This window comes from Cephus cinctus, unplaced genomic scaffold (genome assembly GCF_000341935.2).
Source record: "Cephus cinctus unplaced genomic scaffold, Ccin1 Ccin1_scaffold0593, whole genome shotgun sequence".
Taxonomy (NCBI): domain Eukaryota; kingdom Metazoa; phylum Arthropoda; class Insecta; order Hymenoptera; family Cephidae; genus Cephus; species Cephus cinctus.
The window spans coordinates 61,396-85,965 of record NW_014333239.1 but is presented as its reverse complement, the minus strand read 5'-3'; the positions used below and the strand labels follow the sequence as shown (position 1 = coordinate 85,965).

The following is a 24,570-nucleotide window of genomic DNA, read 5'->3' as shown; positions in this document are numbered from 1 at the left end:
TCCCGATCTGATAGGAAAAACAGGGTGCCGCGAGAGGCGGGAGAGTCACAGTCCTTGGGGGCTTTTAGACGTTATTACCGCGAGCTGCTCCCGGCCCTTCGGATATTAAATTTCGAAATTTATTCATCTGGCCGGAATTCGGTAAACGGCTTCGCGTTCAAGGCTGGTCGCGATCTGTGGACGCGTGACATGGATCAACAGATCATTGGATCGCAGTTCCGATCGTTACAGACCTCTCGTACGGTTACAGGCACTCGCATATTAATAATTAGTCAATTTTACATGAACCTATACAGTAAAATGGAGGGGCAGTCCATTGTACAAGTCATTGTAATATATGACATATAATATTAATAAACAATATCAAAACAAAGTATTATATTCTTATTACTTCTGGGACGTTTGGGGTAAATTTTTGGAAAATTTAAAAATCTAAAATCTGAAATACGTGGATCCACCAATCACCTGATACGTTTTCATTGTATCAAATGGGTTAAATTCAAGCATTTAAAATGTTCTTAAGACCTCTAAAGATCATCCCGTCTGGAGTTGGCCAAAAAAAAAAGAGAATCCACGAAACTTAAAAATGGCAAATGCCAAGTGCCTAGGAGTAAAGGAGCAAAGAAAACAGTAGTTCGTCGCTAGATTCACTAGCGACGAACAGCAAACCGTTGTGCCGGTGTGAAAACCTGGCAACCCGGCAACCCGGCAACCCGGCAACCCCCAACCTGGAAACCTGCGGGGACTTTGGAGGGTAGGAAACTAATTAGCAGGTACAAAGGATACGCGACATCATTGTGATTGTCACCCCAGACGGAAATGTCAGCTCTGCTCGCGACGTGTACCACGCACTTAAACACTCCCGCATTTGTTATCACGTGCACCCTGCGCATGATTAACGACCAAAAGTAATTGTTATGTATCAGCTAACGACCGTTATGTGAGAGCCGGGCTGGGGATCAATGTGCGACTTTCAAAATGGAATTGTTCCCATTACTCGGAATCCCAAAGAGATGCAACGAGACGGACATTGCACCGACTGTGCGCCAATAGAACCGCAAGCGCAGTGAAGACGCAAGGAACAAGAAGCCGTTAAAACGTGGGAAAGTGAAGAAGCCAAGAAGTACTTTGAGTTTGAATTTAATTGAAATTGTTATTCATTTGTATCTGGCCTGAGAACAAGGGTCACACGCTCCAGTCGATTTAAACTTCTTCTACCATTCGATCCTTTCGCTTTTCTTCTGAAAAAGGGCACGATTCTTGAGTGCCGCCATTGTCATTCTATGGACTTGGCTCTTAACTTAGATTTCGAGCCTTTCGCATATAATATTCTCTATAACAATACAACGAATGTCATTTAATTCTTCTTGCGTAATATGACCAGCAACATATCCAATTAAAAATGTCGTTGGTATCGATATTCCTAAAGACAAATATAATACGGACAAATACATTACCAGTCGTGAGAGCTGGATGCTGGAGCGACGAAAGCTTCCTTTCATTCTGCCGAGCTATGCTGTGCTTCCGTTGACGTTCCTTCTTCCTTGGGAATATGGTATATGGAATATGGTCGAGGCTCGAGAATTGGCTGCTTAAACAAAAAACAGATTCCATCGTTAGCGAACCAATAGATTATTCAAAATTAAAAGAAACATATCGGCGAAAGGCGTCTGCGACGGCATAGCGGATAACACGTGAAAATTCATATGTTGCAAGTGTACTGCGAACTCGCGAGATCCTGCGGGGGCTTGGTAATAAGTCGATTCTTGAAAATGTTCACGTGGCCATGCCAGTTAATTTCTCAAATTTGAGTAATGCAGTTGATTTTCGTAAAACTTGGAAGGCGTGCGTTTTAAGCCGAAGCCATTTGTACCGCCGTGCACGGGAGTCATCCCCCAGCGGCGCACTTAAGCGTATGCACCCTTTAGGCGTCCCAGGCTCGTTCGCTAGAGCTAACGCTTTAACGCTAACGTAATACGTAACGTCTACTACGCTAACTTATATTGCGTCGAGGATTACCACGTCGGTTCTTATCTGCGCGCTCCAGGTGCCTCCTCCTGGTACCCTCGGCCGGAGTTCGGCCGCTCGCGAAAACGCATATTTCAATTTGTTGCCATCCCAGTCGGTGGGCGCCGGAGCCCGAGGGGTCGCTCCTTGAAGCACGCTGACGGGGGGGCTACCGGGGGCTACCCACGTGGCGCGCGGTAGGAGGAGGAAGAGCCAAGGCCCAGAGGACCGAGCACCACTCCAAATTGAACGGAGCGTCTTCATTTACCTAGTTGCGCCTAAAGGGAAACCCGAATCTGGCCGCCACGACGCGCGATTTCGCCTTGAAAGTCAATCAATTTTCCACACCGCACTGCAAACAAATCACCGAGTCGTCGGTGATCGAGGACTCGGTAACGAAGATGATTGAAAACTCCTGCCCCCGACGATTGGTATCTCATAATCTTGTTAGCCGATTAATAATAACCAATCTCGAGGTGATTTCCTCTTGGCTCGACCAATCAGAAGACGCGCCCTCATTTCCGGACTTTCGCCGTAGCAGCCCATGCATCCTAGTCAAGGGACAATCCAATTTTTCAGTAGCTGCCTTCCGAACATCGACGCCAATTCTCATACACGGCGATGCTTTAAATCTTGCAAATAAGACATTGCTACGCGTATTCAATATATTTCGACTGTTTTCGAGAGCTTTCTCAGGTATACCATCCATAAAGAGCCTTTTCTTAGTGCAGTGGAACCTCAGCTAGCTTACATAATGCGCAGACATGCGGACAAAAAATCAAAAGTCATATAAGTCACATGCGTCTCGCTCGCGCGCACCCACCAGCCTGCGTATAAGAGCGTCTTGCATCGACTCATAACCTGTAGCGGCACAAAGTCCTTGCCGGCGCCTAAGGGTATCGGTGGAAGCGAGAGAGCCCTTTGTTTTGGCTGAGACTTGCGTCGGCGCGAGCTCGTTGTCGCTCTCGTTAAAGGCTATTTTGCTATTTGCTATTTTGTCGCTAAAGCGAGCCTCCATTGTTTCTGACAGCTTGGCGGTCGCGGTATCCTCTATCCCCTCTATCCCCTCTATCCCCTCGGCCGTCCAGAACTCGAGCGTTATATCCGTCTTGATCGTTTTACGAGGGAGCGAAATACTTGAGCGGTCGCTGCGAACCTAGCGTCACTGCCGCGTTACGGCTCTCTCCTGGCTCTCTCCTGGCTCTCTCTCTCTCTCTCTCCTAGCTCCTAGCCATTCTCTCCGGCTCGCTACTGCGAGCTTAAATATTCGAGACTGAATCGCGGCGTCCCGACCATTCGTTCTAAGCTTTATTTACCACGAGCGCCGTTTATGACGAGGTGAAGCGTCGCTTCCACCTCTGACATCATTTACCTTTCGTACTGAAATGGCTGAGCGTGACTTGCTTATACAGATTAAATAACAAAATGTTTCTATTGCTCCTTCATCTTTTACATTTCCAACTTTTTTCTTCTGTTCTTTTTATTCCATCGGCAGTATCGTTAAATTGTGACACAAGGTAACATCTTTTGTACATCGACGAAACCACTGTGGGTCCACTGATGACCAACGAAACAATGACTAATGACGTTTCCTCGATATTTGCCCCAACGCATCAACGCGTCTCTGGTCCCCTTAGCAATTACCTCGTAACTCTTGGGCTCTGGGTGTCTCATTATACCAGGCTTTCAGATACATTCGAAATGCAGCAAGCAAAATCGCTTCCTTTCAGTTGATTGTCAATCAGAATTCAGTTTATTCAGCATTTACGGCATTAACTTCCGTCACGAGTTTAAATACTCCTACCAATAGGCTGATATTTACCCTCTTGTTCAATGATTCCGATACATTTCACAGGTTAGAAATATCGGCGAGGTGAGTTGTTTAATCGAAACCAAGAAAAAAGGTTAAAAGAAGGGAAGTACGTAAAAACGAAAGGAAGGGAACTCGTCGGTTTCATAAACGTCCAGATGGAGAAAAGTCAGGTTACTGCCCGGCAAGAAGGAGGGTACATATTGATGCGATTTTTTACTCCAACGCGTTTCATCGCGACTCATTCAGTCCCCATTATTTCCTTATCAGAGGAGCCGTCCGATCGGAAAAAAGAAATCCAGCCTCTAGCGGTTTCCTAGCTTCATCAATAATACTAAGTGTTCCGAGATGATACCAGACTTTCGACTGTAGCTGGTTCTGAATCTTTCAGATTTACAGTAACTATAATACTTATTATTCGAACATCTAAATGACGGAAATATATAAGACAAAAGCTGCAAGTTTTTGGCCACCCTGAGAAAATTCTACATCGTGTCAGCAGTAAGGGCAAAATGCTCAGATAAAATAAAAGAAATTAGACGGCTTATGATGCACTGATGCGCCAATGCGCTAATGCGCTGATGCACCTCGTAGCTTTAGGATTTATATAGTTTGCCTGGGTCTTTTGACTGGAAAATACAGCGAGAATGTGCCCAGCTTATCCAAATCTATGCATTCGTTTACAGGGACTTTGCTGTGGTGAATCCGAACCACATACCCGTATACCACCTATGCATATCACTGATACGGGGTATATATAATTTGATGCATAGTTTTGACTGTGCGATCGAATTACTGACTTACTGACTGACCGATTAGGCGCCGTCACTTGTGCACGTGCTTCAATCTCAATGTGCACTTTTTTTTTCACTTTCCATTTTTTTTTGCTTCTGTCGCTCTCTCTCTCTCTCTCTCTCTCTCTCTCTCTCTCTCTCTCTCGCACGCTCACTCTCGCGCTCCATCATCTTGCTATAAAAGGCTTCAGCATAATCACAAGAATAAACGTTGCTTGGTGATGCTCAGCTATGTTTTCTTGAAAGCTGGAATGCAAAATGGTACTCTAAATTACGTCACGGGGTGTAAGGATTATCGTAGGTGCCATAGATCTGTCGTTCCTGCTCGTTCGCGAAGGCAAAGAGGCTGTTGTTTCAGCTCGCTATGGTAACAAACGCCAGGCGTAAGCTGACTCCTTTTTCAATGCTCGTCATCCTCCCTCCTTCATCTTCTTCTCTTTATATCCAACCCTATGCTCTCTTTCTGTCTTGCAGATTAGCTTTTCTCAATTGACTCGGATACGATTCCACTTGCGCAATATTTTTTCCATTACTAATGAGCGTCTAGCAATGATTATGACTTGTGACTCTGCTGGAATGAAATCGAAATGAAAATTAAAAAAGTCGTAGCTCATGAGCACAGAGGCGACTTTAATGACGTAAATTGTATGAGAGCATTAATTGGAAATTAAAGTAAAGAAGTTAAGGGAAAAGTATGATAAGAGTGGAGTGATAGTAGAAACAAAAGAGAAAAGATATTGCCGACTCCGTAAGCCACGGTACAAAAGAATACAAAAGAAAGTATTTTCTAGGTTAATCGGTCATTCGGCTGCTCGCCAAAATACATTTGAAATCTTTTCGCGTCAACAGGTGAGTTGCGCAATTTTTTTTCTCTTTTTCACATACTTTTCCACGCGGCGCACACTCGATGCGCGCAGGCGGTACAGCAGCTCGTACGTATTTCATTAAGAATTGATTCTCATTCGGTCGTCTCCCATGTAGTCAGTATCCCGCGGCATTATCGATCTCTCGGAAGTTCGGTGTATCTTTGTGATCGTTGGACGCATTAGGATGGCATTAGGAAGTCTAGACGAATGGCTCCTCCGCAGATTTCGTAGGATCTCTAGAAACATACGGCAAAGTCCAAAGCATTCTATAACAAAAGTGCGACGATAGACTAGCAATGGATCTGGCAAATATCATCGATAATTTTGACTAATAAATCATTTTGGCTAAGATTATTCAATTGAATTATATTAAGCATTGCAGCTATAGCAATGAAGGTGGGGAAGGGAGGGGGGGGGGACGTAAAGAAAATTGAATAAAAGCCTAAAATATATAACAAACGTCAGCGATTGATCTTCCCTAGATCTAGTATCAATCTATTTGATCCGAAAGCTATACCGTCTAGCTATATAATATGTGAAGATACGTCTTATTGTTAGATCATACGTGATCGTCTCATTAGATACATTATCGTACTCGGATCTTGTGTGTATTATCAAATAAGATGTACGAATTATTTATACAGTTTCTACATATTTTTCCACGGATGAAATTGAAAAATTAAATAACTTGTAGCGCAATCGAAGGCGAAGGTTTAATTAATTAAGGCGAAGGCCACCTCGCGCGTCTGTTACTTCCTGTTCCCATATTTTGACACTTGTTCGTCAAGAAATCTCATTATCCTCTCATGGAGAATCGCACTACTTTTCTTACGTCGCGTGGCCTTCGAACTTTCATCCACCGCCCATCCACGCCTCCAGACTCCTGAGTCCTGAGTCCTGAGTCCTGAGTCGCGACCAATTAATCATATTAATGTCTGCTGAGTCGCAGCAGCAGAATTCTCATGGACGCGACAGCTGCCCCTAATTGCTCACTCTCTAATAAACTCGGTTCTCCATTTACTCATTGCTTAAAAAACTCTGGAAGAAATGGACCACAGTTTATCCTGCTCTCCCGAGTTACAATTAGTCAAGTCCAAATCTGCGAACCCAAACTCAAAGGTTAGCGTAGACACGCGTGCCGTCGAATCAACTCAAAACGGGAGGAGCTTTCACGAGAGTTCTCTAGAGCTCGAGTTAAGAGTAGCCGCAGGACTTTGCGAAGCTGGTTTCTTCTTGGTTCTTGCACCGCTCCTGTTCTCAGCATTATGCTCCCTTACCGTTTCTCGAACAGTAGAGACAACTGTTCCACAGCTATTTGAGCTATTTGAGCTATTTGAGCTATTTGAGCTACGCTGTGGCCTAAATGCCCCGATCAATATTCATTCACTGCTCCATGATTCTTCTAAGGTGCGTTCTTCGACTGCGCACCACGAATGAAAACGTCCACCGTTAAATATTCAATGAAATTAGGAACAGCGTTGGGTTATCGTCATTGGGATATCGTCATCAGCTGGCGCGGAGCTACCGGTGAAATCTATTGTAGATTACTGAGATGCTAAGCGTAACATCCAAACACATAGGATGATCGTACTGCGCCCGAAAGGACGAGATCGGTCTTTGCTTCTTCTTCTTCTTCTTCTTCTTCGTTGGCGATTGCTGCCTCGCTGCAATCGTCACAACCCTTTGTCTGCCTGCGGGGGTGCAGGCGATCTGGCAGAGCGAAATTACGATGAATGTGTGTTAATGTGTGTAAATGTGTGTAAATGTGTGTGCGGGAGGGGCAGGAGCAGGGGGATATAGTGACTTGGGCGGATTTCGCCATTTGCATAACGCATCTCAACAAGATCCCGTTTCAAGAAAGTTCAAGAAGGTTTATAAGAACAAGCCAATTACAATGAAATTCTATGGAGCATGGATTCCAGCGGTCGGAAGCTTTATAAATATTAATCCAGTAATTACAGAAAGCAAAGTATAAAAGTACGAGCAGAGCACCAAACGGTTAACAGTTACCACTTGGCAGGACACGTTTGCCGCGGTTGCATGTAATTTAATTCGTACTACAGGTCCAACGGGGGTCAGGTATACTTGGCCACACGTGTCAGCGCGCCGCGGCACTTCCATGTAAGCGGTCGATCCTTTCTCACTCATTCTCACTCCTCCGTCGTCCTCCAGAGGAGGGAGCTCCCTCCAATTCTCGTGCTCCACCTATGCAGTATGCAGCTTACGAACGCAGCGATCAGCACGTAGCTATCTCGTCAGACCATCCGAGTCCCTACTCTGATCTTTATAGATTTCTTCAAAATTGACTGTAGCTCAAGTATAAGGTTTTTGTTATTGGGGAAAAGGAAAAACTTTCTCCGGAATACAGTCGGAGATATCCACTGATAAAGATACGAGGACAGAGAGCGATTGGTCGGATCGATGGCTCTTCTTTCGAGCAAAGGACTTGGCGCATCGCGACTCGTCACTGGACACCGATTGTCTTACCTTTCGAGAAAAGCGGATTAAAGGGGTTGGTCAAAGAGCAGTTATCGCACTGTTGCCGAAGCTCGGGAGAACGAGAGAGACAGAGTACGGAGTGCAGTCGGCCCAGGTAGGACGATAAGGATAACTATATGGCGCTCCTGCGCCCAAGAAGCCGCGGAAGCCAACTCCCCAGCCGATATATACGACTGCAGCAGCAACAGTGGAAACTGTCGAGTTAAATAACAGTCGGTACTTACATTAGAGTAAGTTCGCGCGCAATGAGACCGCCTACATAAATACAGTACGTAATACAGTCCGTGGATTATAGCTGCGTCGTTCCGTAACGTTTACGTTTACGTTATTCTATGTGCTAGGGTTATTTAAATTCTCTGAGCTTGACTCTGTGGTACCTACGAATTCCGAATCTACTATTATACTTCCTAGCTGTTACGACAGAGAAACGGCTCCTCTCGAAACTCTCTCACATTTTGTGCCTTCCGCTTCGTTCGTCGAGAGCCGTCAATTTGCAGAAATTTGCAGAAGTTTGCAGGAATCATTGCGGGCCAATGCATCAAAGCATCTAATTAAGTTGGTGACTATAGGAACGAACTTTAGGTTCAGAATATAGGTATTCTAGGGCTCACAGGATAAATAAATTCGCATATTCAGAATCTTCAGGATCGTCAAGATCACCGTACGACGCCTCTTGTCAGTTCTTCGCACTCTAGTGGCAACTTTCGTTGCACTTTCTCCTTGGTAGAAACTTGGCGCGGAATAGCGTTCGAGCTGGAGCATGTTGCCACTCTTACTTGTTATATGTTTTACCTCTTGTTCCCGTGCAAGAAATTGGAATTGGACTAGTGAGACATTAACTGACTCATTGAAACGAGATTCAGAGTTGGGTTATCGTAAATTAATAAATTCTTATATTGTCCGAGAAAATCGAGCGACAGCGCAGCATCCCGGCTGATGCCGGCTGCAGAATTGACTCGAGTGCGTCGCTCGGCTTGGATGCTCAGCAACGGAGACGAATTGATTAATGCCAAAGGATTATATATTCGTTTCCTCGCTAAACGTCAAGGCAAGTTCGACGATATCGATAGTTGACCTTTTCGTTGGGGCAGGTCGTGACACATCAGCCTGATTTACTTGCAGCTGATATATATCAATGCCCCACGTGCCAAGTGCAGCTGTGTTCAGCTCGTAAGCAGACTAGGCTTAGCGATACCCAAATTACTGGCGCTGAGAAGCAAGCATATTGCTTGATAATTATTAGAAGGAAGAATATTTGAATAATTAAATGATGATGTTACCTTAAGAAGATATAACTTTTGACATCTAAACTGCGCTTAGCTAGTTATGTGTCTCGTAGTCAGTGTTTGGTACTGTACGTTATATGTGTCGTATTATTCGATGTTTTCATATTAATTGGACGACAGCCGATCCTACGGACGCGCAAGACTTTCAATCCTCCTCTACTAATTCGGGCACTGCAGTTCCCAGATTTCAAGAAATTTACAAAATTTCTACCTTTCTTTCATTTTTATTTATTATCGATAAATTAACGGTTTGGAAGCGTGGCGCACGTCCTATCATGCAATCCACTGTAATGAAATGTTCTCGTAAGAAAAGCTCAATGAACTGATCTCTCTCTATTTCTCTCTGTTTCCTTCCCTCTCCCTTCAGCCATCTCTCTTTGCACACAAGGGGTTTGGTTTACACGCAAGAGATTCACCAATATAATATACTTTCAATTCGTTTGTCGAACGTTATTAGAAAAAGAAGTAATCCTAATAGGCCCTTGTTTTCCTTGCGGAATACGACGGCATACGGGATTGCATATCTACCGGTGACCGGTGACCGGTGAATATGCCTCTAGTACCGTATTTCATGTATTATGCTAGCCGGGATTGCCTGTGTTCGATTATTCGGTTGGCGAACAGTGGAAATCCTGAAACGCTAAGGGGTCGGCCGTTGTCCAAAAGAGCGCCCTCACCCTGTTACCACAGCTAAAAAAATCGTAGCCTAGCGCGTGTTTCTGATAACCTGATAACTGATAACGAATAGTAGATAATGATAGTGAGGTGGTGCAGGGGTGGCATTTTGGTGGAAATAGTGTGAAAGTGAACATAGCTGTGTGTTAATTTCAGCAGCGGCGATCCCGCCCCGTATGTGGTCGACAGTACCGGCCGCATGTTCACGTCAAGGTACGTGAACATCCCACATATGCATCTAATCGTCCGCGAGGCAAGGACGTTGGGAGTGGCACACATCCCGATCGGCAAATCGGTCGACCTCATCTCTATCGACCCTCATCGACCCTCATCAACCTCCATCGACCTCCATCGACCTCCATCGACCTCCATAGACCTCCATCGACCTCCAGCGACTTTCAACGAGTACGAGTCATCCTGTGATTCATGTGATCCTGGTTGCCTGATGAGTATCAAGAGAAAAATGACGGGCCACAAGATGCAAGATGCAAGATGACGATGCGCGAGCGAGATCGGGAGTACGCGGACAAGAGAGACCCTCTCTCTCTTCTCTCTCTCTCTTTCTCTCTCTCTCTCTCTTCGATCGGGATGAACTTTGAGAGCCGCTCCGAACGACCTTGCCGACCTTACCTTCTCCATCATTTGCCATTTCTCTCTTTCTCTTTCTCTTTCATCATATCTAACATCTATCTATCCATCTTTGTCTCTCTTTCTGTCTGTCTGTCTCCTACTGGATACCTTTTATCTAGGCATTTTTTATCTAGGCAGTCTTCTTTTCTAGAGACGCTGCGAAATTATCTGCTCTTATAGTTGTGTTTCTGTGCGAAATTCCATAGAGGCTCCGTAGCGTGTCTTCTCTTTCGCATCTACATAAATAGCTCATAATGTATGTATACATAGTCATGCCGTGTGTTCGTTTGTTATACTGAGAAAAAATACTATTTAATTGACTGAATTAGCGTTCAAGGGTGGCAAAACAAATTTTTCTAATTAGTTCAACGAAATTTTTGGTTTCTTCAACAGACGTTCGATTCAATCGACTAAAATAAGGATAATCAGATATTTTGCTATGTTGACTAAAAATATATTTCGCTACCCGTGAACGCGCATTTAGTCAATGTAACAGTATTTTTTCTCAGCGTAAATCATACTCCTTCTACCTATTTCACTATAGAAAGAATATCCAAAAATTATTGCGTACAAGTTTGGAAGTTGAATAAGTATTTCTTACTATTTTAAAGTTATTTTTTTTTTTCTTTGAAATAGAAATAATTATTATCAGCTGTAGGGTACTTTTCTTTTTTATTTGACGTTGTGCGCGACAGGATTCACTCAGATAGACGAATGTGGAATTTACGTGAAGCTAGCACAGTACAAATGGGTTAATCTCGTAGTGATCTGTCGTGTCTCCTAAAAGTGATAATTGCGGATTAAATAAATCTATATACGTCCAAGTGGCTCAGTGCTTTTGGATCTTTGCGGGACGAAAGTTTCACTTTGCGTAGCGAAGGAGATGCTGCCGGTACTGAGGGCGGATGGTAGTGGTGGTCGTCGCGACGGCACTAGAGGTGGATATTGCCGCATTTGATTCCTGAAGCATGTGTGCCCCATAAATAACATGTAAATATTTTCAATAACTGCCGAGGCAGCCTCGGCATGAAAAATGCAAACCGCTTTGCTTTGGCCACGGCTGCCGTCGCTGCCGTATCACCACCATCGGCACTTCCCGTAGCTAGCATCATCGAACTCAGTTTAATATATCTGTATATATAACAGTGTTCTGTGCTAAATTTATTGCGCCTTTCGGTCGGTATTTGTTTCGCATATGACCAATTTTGCTCGACGTTGACTGCGCGAGTCAAAATTAAATGTCATCGAGTTTCGAAATTCCTACTCGTCAAGCTCCAGCAGCCACCACGCGATCTGTCGCTACTCACTGCTCGCAGGTTCCTTAGGATCCCCTCGTCTCGTAGCCTTTGGATACGCCATATTCTCTATATCTATTGTATCTTTCTTTCTTTCTTTCCTTCTTTCTTTCTTTCTTTCTCGTTATTCTCTTTCCCTATCTCATTATTCCTTGATCCCTTCATCCTGATTAAAATTAGTCCTCCAATTCCCAGATCCAGTATAGCATATTAGATCTTTCAATTTTATTAGTCCAGAAGGTATAACATTGACTCTCGAAGCATTTCGCATGTTTCTTCGGGCACAGAAATTCCAGTATGTCTGCTTGATGTCGACCTTTCGTTCTGTATGTTCCAGGGGATTCGGATTTATTACCTTCGCAGATCCTGCCAGCGTCGACAAAGTATTGGCGCAGGGAGCCCACGAATTAGACGGCAAGAAAGTAAGTACCAATGTTTTGTATTCAGCCAACCGAATCATTTACTTGTAACCTGTAAGGCCTTGGCGGCGCGTAGCCGGACCGACGATCAGGTAACCGTCCAATGTGTCCAACGCATTGATTAGTTAGATCATTAGTTCGACTACGTTATGACTGGGGCGCGAGGGAGCATAAAAAGTTTACTAGACAAAATGAGAAATCAGACAATACCGCGTCAACTACAATTCTTTTAGTCCCTTGGAATGGCAGTTGCGGGTAATTCGATCTCTTTCAATTTCATTATTACGATCGTTACTCGCGATTGACTAGCTTTACAAAGGAATTCCCTAAAGAAATTCAAGGAAATACCCAACTCGTCTCGCAGAGCGGGATTATCTGCCTAGAGTGCAGTCGAGTTTTCGCGGGTGACTTTAACCAAGTCTCGCCTAGTCACGAAGTCACGAAGTCACGAAGCCACCGAGTCTGCTCGCGTTAATTAGGAGATGCCAGAAGTGTCCACGTTAACGAACACTCAATGATCGTACTGTGGAAAGAGACGCTGCTCTCGACCCTCTCGACGCTTTCAATTCCTCTTCAAGTCAGAAAGAAGATCGTTCCTGCCAACTCGGCAGTCTGAAAAGAGTCAATCCTCGAGCTACAGGACCCTCAAAATCCGGCTAGGCTACTTGTACTTCTACTGAGTTCAGCTGACCTATTCTAACAATTTTCCAATTCCTGCATAATTAATTGCAATAACAGTCTACAGTACACACTTTGCTATAACCTATTATTAATCGCCTCGAGAATCTGGTTTCATCGAATTGTAGTTTTAAGCCTAAGAAGCACCTATCGAATTATCGGGCTTACCAATATCCATACTGCAAAGAATTGAGGTACTCGGGAACAGGAATAGGAATAGGAAGAGAACGGGTCAGAAGGCCTCCATTCATCTCTGTGGGTCTAGGGCTAGAAAACAGGAGACTAGGGAATGGAAAGATAAACATAGGCAAAAACTCATAGCCTGTTTATGCAAATTATCAGATTTTTGGCAAATTTATGATGGTTAGGACCGAAGAACTTCATGGCTGTCCCTGACATATGATATCGATCGTCGCAGCTGACCTCGTCTTTTTCTTAATATTCCTTGTCGAATTCTGGCAATTTCCTTAAGACTAATTTGTAATTTGGCGAAGACAGCGGGGGCAGACAAAAATTGATCGAATGCATGAACTTTAACTGATTTCGATTCTTGGAGCGCATTAGCATGTAAACACGTAACACGCGTAACACGCGTAACGCGCGTCACGGTGAAGTTGATGTATGCGCAAGCCGGCGACAAGGAAGCTGCACCGCTCACCTGATGACTAACTCATACGAAGAGTCTGCAGCCGCTAACTCTCACGAAAATAATTTGCAATCCCCTTAGAAAATTCGCCACTACCAGCCCCACTAGCCCCACTAGCCCCACGAGCCCCATCAGCCCCATCAGCCCTAGTGGAATCATCGCCAGCTCCTGCTTCTTTTCTTCATTTCTCTTCTTGCCGCGAGTAAGTCTACAATGCCAAAAGCTCCCATTGTCGAATGCTTTTAAATTTTAAATACAAACCGTCTACCTCACCCCCTTTCCGGCGTTCCCTCTCGTGCAACATATCTCATCATCTTCCCATACGTTTCGAAAAGATTTTTTTTAGCACGCAGCATCTGAACTATCCACCGTTGTGTTTTTGTTTACAATTTTTTCTTTTTCTCTCAACTGACTTGTTCGCGTCTCTGTAACCCTACTCTCTACTTGTTTCTTCAACTCTTGGGGCTGTAGATGCTATTTTTTAAATTCACATGGCACGCATTCGACTGCGTCGAGGGCTACGCCGACAACAAATAATCTTTCTATCTCTCAAGCACAAGTTTCCCCGTGCTTTCGAATTGATTGTCTTCACTTAGCTGAGCCTCTAAAAATATGTATACTCCGTAAAGCACTAATTTGAGTGCAATTGATGGAGGAGGAACTGAGCGTGCGCGTGCTCTTGGAATAAAAAACGGGGCCTATTAAAGAGAGCATGGCTGTTGCTGCGAGTGCTCATGTTGATGTTCATGTTGATGTTCGTGTTGGTGCTGCGACTGCAGTTGCAGCTGTTGCTGTTTATATGGCTGCTGGACTAGCAGGTATGTACAGTGGTCAGCGGATGCTGACTCTACGCATTGACAATGGGGACATGGAAAATGCAAAATATATGCGCGGGGGACCGACAGAGAGCCGGATGAAATTATATCGGCGCCTCGCTGGAGAGAGGGCAAAGATAAGGTTTTTGACCCCCCGGTCCCCGCATAAGGATGCGGTGCCCAACTGTCGGCCGATGCCCTGTAGGGTAAGCGGCCGTGAAGGAACTCCACTTTTTACCTACCGATTCGCTGAGGAACGCTCTTGATTCAGTTTAAAGGGACGACTCGAGGGGATCAGTCGATCAGACGAGCAATCAGAACGATTAGTTCCCGAATTTAACAATTTTCGAAGCTCATAGTATGCTTTGCAGCCTTTTTTTACGTTAGATAATTGTATTTCAGCAAAAGCCTGTGACAGTGGTAGTGCAATGTACTGAAAGGAGTTTCATATTTTGTCTCATTTTCGAGGTAAACGGTAACATAGCATTTCTATACTTATAGCGCGCCACTTTCAGTATTTTGCAAATTTTTATCGTTATTGGCCACCATTGCACTTACATTGTAACATTCTTTTTATTATAAATATTCCTACTTTCAACTAGATCAGAATCTGCAGACATATAACTGGCTGGCCTCTATGACGATCAAGAAGAATAAAATTTTCTAAACATCACACGCCACTCTCTATTGTTTTCACCGAAGCTTACTATATACGTCAGGTATAAGAGTCTGGGCGGTGGTTCATCATTCCCCCCCCCCTCCCCCCGCCCGCCCTATAAACATAACTGATTTTCCGAGATTCCTAAATCCAATCACGCATCGTACTGATAAAAGTGAACCTCTCACCGAAACAGAAACATCGGCAGACTCATATCTCGTAAATACTAAATATTAATAATGTTCGAGAAAAAGCCATAGCCATAGATTCTCTATCCAGAAGTACGTCTACCGACCACTAAGTCCCAGCAGCCGTGTTAGGATCGGTCGATCGCGGTTTCATGACGCTACGATCTTCTCGTTTCTCTTAACAACGGTTTGATGAAGGCTTATTTCCAATATTGATTTACGTTTGCTAAGAATGCCCGCCTCACAGATATACATATACATATACATATATGGTAAGTAGATATAAATGGGAAAAATGACGAAGACAAAAAAGCTTCGAGTAGAAGGAGCGCAGTTTGTACCGAGATCGGCTCTTATCATCGGCGAGAATGCTGGTGCAAACGGAGCCGCTACCTGATTTTCCTCTAGAAGGCAGCCGCACTGCTATCACAGTATCCGTTATCGTCGTAATGTCTCGTGCAGTCTATATCTTTCTATGTCGCACCTATATCCCAATGTTTACATGGAGGTCGGCAAGCCGATGTCTACCATCTGCATTCCTGGTTAATCGTGCACCTCCACCAGTCAATCCGTTTTCAGGTTGGGAATATATGCGTCGAATTCTACTCGTTTGCTGTACCGGATAAGTTTCATGCAGCTGACACACGTGGCATAAATTCCAGATGTGCACGCGCGGCCCATAATGTACATATTTACATACATATTTACATATATTTTTGCCTCGGAAGCTCCTGTATTTACGATGTATCAATTTCGGAAAAACGAAAACTGTAGCTGAAAAACTGGATTGCGTTAATGAATTTGCCACGATTTTGTTTTTCTTAGCCTTCGAGGCACACATCCGGCCCAAGAAAGACTGCAAAAGTTTTCGCGCGACTTTGACATTTCCTTATCAAAGCACTCTTCTATTCCGTCGACAATAGTACGAGCTATGCCGATGCATCAACAGTCTACAGGATTTTATCTTGAACCTTGAATTTCTTGAGATAGGACGATCGTGACTGCACCGTCGGGGATGCTGAGTCACAAGCGTCGAAGGTGCATCTAAAATGTGAAAGTCAAAAGGGGAATCGGAAGTTCCACAGAAGTCTGCCGACTGCACACACTTGGTTTCTTTGTAATTTGAGTTTGGTCTGGTGAACCTCGTTGCCTGTGACACTTTGACGCAACCCCGGCTCGCGTCGAGAGTCGGGGCCTGTACGAGGCACGCCTGTACCCGGCAGTTATGAGTTGCTTAATTGTTTTGTCATTGTTCGTCCGTCCTTGTCGCTGTAGGACGTCGAGGACGTCGAGGACGTCGACATCCTTGTCAGTGTAGAGTCGCGTTGTTGCGAAGTGCGGAAGTAGTCATAAGTCAAGATGGTGGCTGAGTAGCTCAGGAGTCGAGATTCGCTGAACGGGCATTGTCCGTCAGCGGTCAGTCCTGAGTTCCTGAGTTGCCGACTCACCAAAATACCCGACAAATCGAATTCTCAATACTTTTGAACTTTTCAGTCACTATTTTGAAGAACGATTAGTGTCTCTCTATCTGCGTTTATAAGGGGATTATTTTCTTTGAGATTATTATTGCAAATACAAGAGCAATGCCCCTTCCCTTTCATACTCGGGGTCCTAATACCTCCCCCTCTCTCTCTCTCTCTCTCTCTCTCTCTCTCTCTCTCTTTCATTCCTGATGGCTGCCGCTTTTACGAGGGGAATAAAAAGGCGAGCGCGCTTGTAAAACAAAATGGGCGTAACATTAATTACTAATTTGCAGTGGCTGTTTTACTGCTGAGCAGGCTCTGGTGCTGGCGAGGTGGGTAAACGTGGTGGAAGAGAGTTGGGACGCGAGAGTGGATTTCATTAGGGCCAAAAGCGAGGAGCACACGAATAAGAGGAAATAACGAGGAGGTTCCCTCCGATTCAGGAAGGGAGGAAACTTTATGACTTTTGCTAGATCATGAGTTTTCATTGAAATCCATCAACTAATTTCTATGTGCAGCTGCATTCTTCTGCGTATCTTATCTATTTCGGTTTTGCTGTTTTCGACTTAGGAGCCTTCTCTTCGTTCGTCACCGTAATACTTTGAAGAATAAAATGGCAAAATTTCCAATAAAGATAAATGTGTCGATGTTCAACAACTCCATAAGCTGCGAGGGTCCGTTCTGTCGAACCAACTGCCGGCTGCACTAGAGAACTGAGAACGATACGAATATAAGTCTGAGCGTGCGGATGCGGGTGACAAGCCGGATTTCGAGTTTCTATTTTTCGAAAAAAGTGCGAGTTCCCGGTTTTAATAAAGTCGGATTAGGTACAAGAGTCCTCCCTCCACTTTTCGTAAAAGAGTTCACCGTGTCAGCAGATGCTAGCTGCTATAGTAGCTCAAACCTTCAACGTACTCGCACGTATGATATTGGTTGGCGCCGAATGTCGGTGACATGATCCAAACCATCTCTGACAGCCTTTAGCCATTATTAAATTGAATTACTTCAATGATCGATACTAGTGTGTAGTAGCAATGACAGCAATGGTAGATACAGTAGCCACGGTATAGCGGTTAAGGAGCCAATGAAATGTGACTTTACTCTGTAAGCAATAACTCTTGAAAATAATGTACACATGCATAGAGAGATTTGAACGGGAGTCCATTTTTATCGGACTATGGACCTTGGTGTCGGTGCGCAGCTGGCGCGAATATTAAAAGCAATCGCTCAGTTCTGCCTCGCAATAACTGACCAATGGTTTCGAGTATCCGAGCATCCGAGTATATACATTCATGGATGTATATATGTTTCTGCGTATATACATATAGTGGGATAGATTATAGGACCACGGAGATCTACTGTGTGGACCTCAGGACCTCTGGACCTCCGGACCTCCGGACTGTAGGGAACCCTCGCGCAATATCTGCCAACGACGGTAGCCTGCACGTGGCTCTGCGCGTGAACGCGTGCGTGTATGCGCCTATGTGTGCGTTACTCTTCCTTCCCTTGAAAGAAGGAGGGCGACACGAAGGTTCACTCGAAAGTCGATGGCTGAGAGTCGATTGCTGTCGAGGCATCGACTGTTCCTCGTTTCCGCGGTCCACCTCTTATTTTTTTTAGGTTATCACGTCAAACTTTGTCTTTACGAGAACCTAGAAATCTTTTCATATCATCTATCTTTCCACTACACCATCACCTTCACCTTCACCACCACCACCACCACCACCCCTGCTCCTACTCGAATTAGAATTTCACAAAACGAAGACTGGCCGACACGCACTTACATAAGTCTAAAACTTCAAGACATTAAAATCAGCCACTTTAAGCCCTCTCGTCTGGCAATCACAAAAGGCGAATTCTGAGTTCTTCGTATGTGCATAAAGTTAGCCCTGCCTTTTTGAAAAAATAAAAAATGACTATACTGAATTATCCTGTGTACTGGCTACATTGTGCTGCAAACACAAATTTGTTATTCATTTTATTTCTTATTATATGGAAATAAAATTTTACTAGGGTGTTACTGGAAATGTATATTTTACTGGAAATTTAAAAAAAAATAATGTTTCAAATGAACGATTTATAAGCTCTAACGTCGTAAACCTGCGACGCCGCTCGACGGTTGTTTTGGACATAGTACAGGATTAGATATATTTGTACGCTGGAAGGACTTTGCAAGGACGCTGTTGGCTTCCCCTAGTGACTAAACGGATTAGACGGATTAGACCCACGTGGACACACTGCACCGAATGGCAAGAACAATGATACGAGGTCTTGCTAGCCAAGTTTATCTATCTTTTCATCATTATTTTAATGTAGCAATCCATTTTACTGTTTTCTCGTAAATATTCGTGTTAATTTTTCTTTGAAGACAATCTATACACATGTATGCACTGTAACGCATTTCCTGCCTACGTCCTTTCTATGACCCCAACGTTGGACTACGCGGATCCCTTGGGCCAGGTGTATCCTTGCACCAGTCCGACTCGTCGGGCCTTTAAATATCTAATCCGCGGCACAACTTTGGGAGTCCTCTCGACGGATTCTTCCCGCTAGCTTCTAATCAAACATAGTAGAGGGGAACGTGAGGGCGACAAATATCTACGGGAATCAGCCGGCATTTTTGCAATAGCTAACATGGGAGGATTTAATTCTAGCAATGGCAATATATTATACCTAGGTAAACGAGTAAATCGAATACAACTCTACAAAACTCTAACGAATAACGCATTCGCGGAGGTCGTCTCTGCTCTCCGCAGGCGGCTCGAATCGACTATCGCGAGGGCACGTCGCGGGGCCTGCGGCCCACGACTTTTCGTGTCATGCTACACTGGCGGATGCACGTCATCCCTGGCCGGCGCGCGGTTTTGCCCCGGGATGGTAATTCTGATTGCACTTACTAAAACTTCCGGTGCACCTTGCCCTTTCTTCCACGGCGATTACCTCCTCGTGGTCGACTGTCTCCTCTCTTAGCCGTTTTTTCTTTTCACTTTGTTTTCAGTCCAAGTCCGTGGGAGAACCGAAGTCGTAAATTGTTATTCAAGTCGAAATCACGTCCAGAGGAAAGCCAAGTCGTCAAAGTCCAATATTTCGCACAATCTCACCACAATCCAAAATCCGCAAACTCACGATAGCACTATCACAATTTTGCCGATTTCTGTTATACGGATCAAAATGAAATAGGCCCCTTTTCGGCCCCCTGTCTGAGAATTCCCGAAGAATCCCGAGTTTGCTCGAACTCGAACGATCACTCTCGCCTCCGTCCGGTGTGCGCTCGCAGCCCACCATAGTCTCCGGGCGGCGCCGATCTTACCCGAGCCCGCCCGATCTTCGACTCGGCGTGGCCGATTTCTCTCCCCGGCTTCCCTTGCCAAGAAACCACCGTCGTCGTGGGCATTCTCTCGGAGTTCGGCGGCTTTCGCCGGTGAACACGACTTTCCGTGTCCCTATGCTTTTATGTAACTGGCCGTCCCGCGGACGTCACGTTACAACACTTACTTAATTCTTTGGTGGACTATATCTTGATTTTCCTCTGGACAGAAAATCTTTAAGAAAATTATTTTTCACGGTTACACTAGTACTTACGTGGTTTGGAAATATGCTAATACCTGTGGTCGGTCCGTGTCTTCAATTTGTTTTTCTTTACAGTTCGTAGCTAATGCAATCCTTAGTAAATCGAACGTCGTTCTATATAAAATAACATAGCTACTTATGTGCTAAAATATAAAAGTAATATATATATATAATAGTGCATATGCATACTTTGTTACCAAAATTGTATGCAGTTACACGTGTACCTTGCTAGAAACATTATTGTTCTCAATTTGTCAAAAAAAAGCACATACTTAGACCACATACGTAAACCAACTAACCTTGGATCATCTAACATTGGAGTTCTAAAGCTGTCTTAAAACTTGGCATGGCCACTACCAAGTCCATCACAGCTTCGCGTACCTATAGACTTGCACAAATTTGAAAATTGATATTTAATGTATATTTGAAGTATAGTAAAGCGGCGCTCACGCCGAATTTTCAAGTTTTCCAATGCTAAGCAGGCGAAGCTGTGACGGACTTGGTAATGGTTATATGCTAAGTCAAGACAGCTTTAGAACTCCAATAACGGATTACCTAAGGTTTAGTTTTTTTAACTTAGTATTACGAGAACAAAACTAGCACAAAATGGTACATTAAGCTTTAAGTGGATCGGTCAGTGCTGAATTCCAACTCAATAAAGGTATGGAGAAGCACGAAATTCACGGTAGACCGCATACGACAATATTACCAAAAATCGAACTCCTAACGTTTAGCCAACATCCCCAATGGCTTAGTTCCTGTATTATTATAAGGGCGACTCTTCCAGGTTAATCGAATTACCCCCCCATTAATTCATTCGCAAATCACAAAAAAATATGAGTTTCAATTTTTATTCCTAAAATGTTTTTCGTTTACAAAAAATTCAATATTAAAAAATTAAATTTAATAACTTACGATATAAAGTATCACACATCGAGCACAATTTGGCAGAATATTTGTTTTTGAAATTAATAAAAAACGCGGGGTTAACTTTGCCCCTAAAACAATTTTATCTCTATATAATAAGAAATAAAAAGAATAAGGAATGTTTATTTTTTCAAAAAGGCGGAGCTAACTTTATGCACATGTTTTTCGTTCTATTTCCTTTTGTGTTGCTGCTACGCGGTTCTAGGAAAACTAGCGAGTATCGTTGCAATGTAATCAGATCTAAAAGAATATGACGCAATCTGGGTCTATTCTCTTAGCTCTTCTTAAGATTACAGAAAAGTGCTCGAAACCCCACTCACTCGCTAAAGGCTCTCTCGTTCTGTTACAGATCGACCCGAAGGTAGCATTTCCTAGGAGAACACACCCAAAGGTGAGTGTGCCCAACACAAAAATAATCTACTCATTGTTCATGCACGATACTAATTGATTTTGGTTTACTACTATATTGCGACTTTCTTATTTCGGACTTACGGCTTCTGACATACATATAACGTGTACCTATCATGCTGTATGTATTGTTAGCTATGACATTTACTCTCATCCCTTGTAGCAGTATAACAGTGCCCTTATCCACTTTTAAGGAATTAGCACTCTCTGTTAGCTTAAAAGTCGCTTAAAAGAGGTATGAATAGGTATTCCACTAAAATGCGTCTTTTATAGCGCCTCTTAAGGATATTTCTGTGAGAGTGTCTTAAAACAGAGGCATGAAGAAGGGCCTTAATCAACATACCGATTAAGAGTTACACGGAATGAAATGTTCAAACCGTTACAGTGATAGATCAAAAGCTTCGGAATAAATATAGATATAATATCGAAACCTAAAAGTAAAAGTTTAAAGCAATTGGTGAATCTAGAATTTATAACGGTGTAGAATTTCCATAAAATGCCGAGACTTCTTTCAAGAGAATAATGCGAAATCAATAGAGCTCCAGCTCTTGCTGGAGTTAGAAGATGAGGAGGATCAAGAATGCCAGAAGGTTGTAGATTGACTTTTTTTTACTGCGTATTCATGTTATTAGAGTGGCTAGAACGCTTTTTCCTTCGCAGGCGCTTGTAACTTGAAACTCTCAACGCTTGCAACGAGACAATTCCACAATTCCAGCGCGTAGGAGTAAAAAAATAATAAAATTCCTATTTGCAAACTACTCACATACGCCCTTAAAGTGGAACTACTTTTATTTCCAAGCAACAAGGGACGCTCCCTCGGATACCTCGCAAAGAGACAAGGGGCTGTGTGTCGCAGGGCTAAATACACATTAGATCGAATGAACTTTCGGGAAGGAAAATGTTTCGCCGCAAAGTTCATTGAAATGTCAGTAGAGACGCACGGCTGGAAGAGCACGTGGAGGAGGTGGTGGCGCCATTTGACCTCCTTAATAGGGATAAATCCAAATAAGAAAGGAACGAGAAGAAGACGAAAAGAACGGGGCACGTGGAACCACAAGATACTTCCGTCACTCTTGCACGCTCTCCCCTCTCTCTCTCTCTCTCTCTCTTTCCCAGGTGCCCGACGTACATCGATAGTTTGACATAATTTTTGGACTCATGGTCAGAACCGGCGACTCCAGCTACCGATTTAGATAACGTTCTCGCTTTCCGGTTCCCTTCGAGTCGCCACTCTGTTCAGAAGCTACGCTCTCGGATTGATTCTTAGAGTTACGCCAATGCACTCCGAAGTTTTTTCATTGTTTAGCTGTCATCGAGATGCTGGAATCTGCCGCGGAGAGAATGTCTCGACGTGTACCGTCGTGTGAGTCGCCCGTCGGAGGAGAGTGCCCTCACGGGGACGTCTCCACGGATCGGCAGGGATCCGGGTGAAATTATACTGGCACCTCGTTGAAGAGAGGCGAAGGGCTGTAGAGCGGGCGGAGATAAGGATTTTTGATACCGTCAAGGCCAGGGAAGGAGAATCCCCTGGCCCCGCATAAGGATGCGGTGCCCAGCTGTCGGCCGATGTCCTGCAGGGAAAGCGGCCGTGGAGGATCTCCGATTTGCTACGTACCAATTCCTTAAGAAACTGTAGGATAGCTCGACTCGAATCGTAATCAGCTGCTACACTATTATAGGATTCTTTAAATGTTTAAGCCGACGGCTTATCGCGGAATTGACAGGAGGATTATTATTGAAATGACTCAACGTAAAACGTTCGACTATGGGGTTGATTAGCGTAACGAACATACACATACACGGGCACGCGTACAGACTAACTATCAACATCAGCGTCAGCGTCAGCGTCAGCGTCAGCATCAGCATCAGCACGGGCTGTAGCAATATCACCAGCAGCTACGTATAATACCCACTTGTTACCGAGTAGAGCGATAGCTATGCATACGAATATATGCGCGTACATAGATGTAGGTAGCTGCTATGGATATACATAGGTGGGACATTATTCAGCGCGGGTTGGCAGAGGCGCGCGGGTGGTAGAAGGAGATGGGTGCGAGGGTGCGAGGGTGCGAGGGAGTCGCACCACGTCTCGCGTAACGAGCTGCCGGCTGGTTCCCCAGGGTCTTCAGTTCCTCCATTTCCTCGGACTCCTCACCTCCCTTCGCTTCTTGCTTTTACTCTGCCCAGCTCAGCCTTGCACTTGCACGCGCACACCTATCACTCTCGTATTCTACCTTGTGCTGCTGCCACGTCCTTCCCTTCAGCCAGCTATCCTCTCCGGGTCTTCTTCGTGCCGCCGGCTTACACCGGGAAGCTACATTCGACTTGTCAAATGCCACCGTAGGCAACGGTACTAGTCGAATCAAAACGCAAGCATGCAAGAATGCCCGTACTCGTACGAGTTAATAACTTCATTTATGGTTTTTCTATCAATGGCATCCATTGGCAACCCCGTGCAGGAGCCATTGACAACCATTCGGCAGGCTTCGGACAGATGAAAAACACAACAAGCCGTTCGAGTAAAATCTGCGTCCGATGCGCGAGTCGTAACGAACGTGCCTGAAATCGTGTCGAGAGGAAAGAAGGAGGCGCGACGGGCAGGCACGTTGCAGGCGGCGCATCCATTTCCCCTTAATGCCGCTCTCTCAAAAGACCTGTTACGTTCCAGGACGTTCCAGTAAGAACGCTCAGAAGCAAACCTCCGAGCAAAGCTTGTAGTTGTAGTTGTATTGCAGAAAAATCCCATGCATTTTATAGAAGGGGCGAGCTCATTCAGAACGTAAGCGTTGCGACGCCGGCGTCAGTTCTAAGAGTCTCATTGTCAGTGCGAGGACACGCGAACTAGCCTTGCCGGGCTGTGTGCGGCTACGTGTGCGGCTACGCGCTCTCTTCTCATCTCCTTTCACGCCATTCGATTCCTCTCCCCCCCCCCCCCC

At 44.5% G+C, this 24,570-nt stretch overlaps 1 protein-coding gene and 1 long non-coding RNA gene across 14 annotated transcripts in view; one reads left to right on the top strand and one right to left on the bottom strand.

Moving 5' to 3' along the window:
- The window catches only part of LOC107268823 (RNA-binding protein Musashi homolog Rbp6), a 206,405-nt gene that overhangs the window by 131,981 nt on the left and 49,854 nt on the right, over positions 1-24,570 (top strand). For 4 of the 13 annotated variants that reach the window (XM_025086100.1, XM_015741956.2, XM_015741957.2 and 1 more), the window contains 3 exons: positions 10,094-10,150; positions 12,200-12,284; positions 21,576-21,617. In XM_025086100.1, coding sequence (XP_024941868.1) covers positions 10,094-10,150; positions 12,200-12,284; positions 21,576-21,617 — 184 coding nt within the window. The other 9 variants (XM_015741961.2, XM_015741960.2, XM_015741972.2 and 6 more) reach the window with 7 other exon arrangements.
- On the bottom strand, positions 1,172-19,983 carry LOC107268826. Its single transcript, XR_001537938.2, has 3 exons — positions 19,627-19,983; positions 1,458-1,588; positions 1,172-1,333 (listed from the first exon to the last, which is right to left on the bottom strand). It is a non-coding gene; the product is annotated as an uncharacterized LOC107268826 (long non-coding RNA).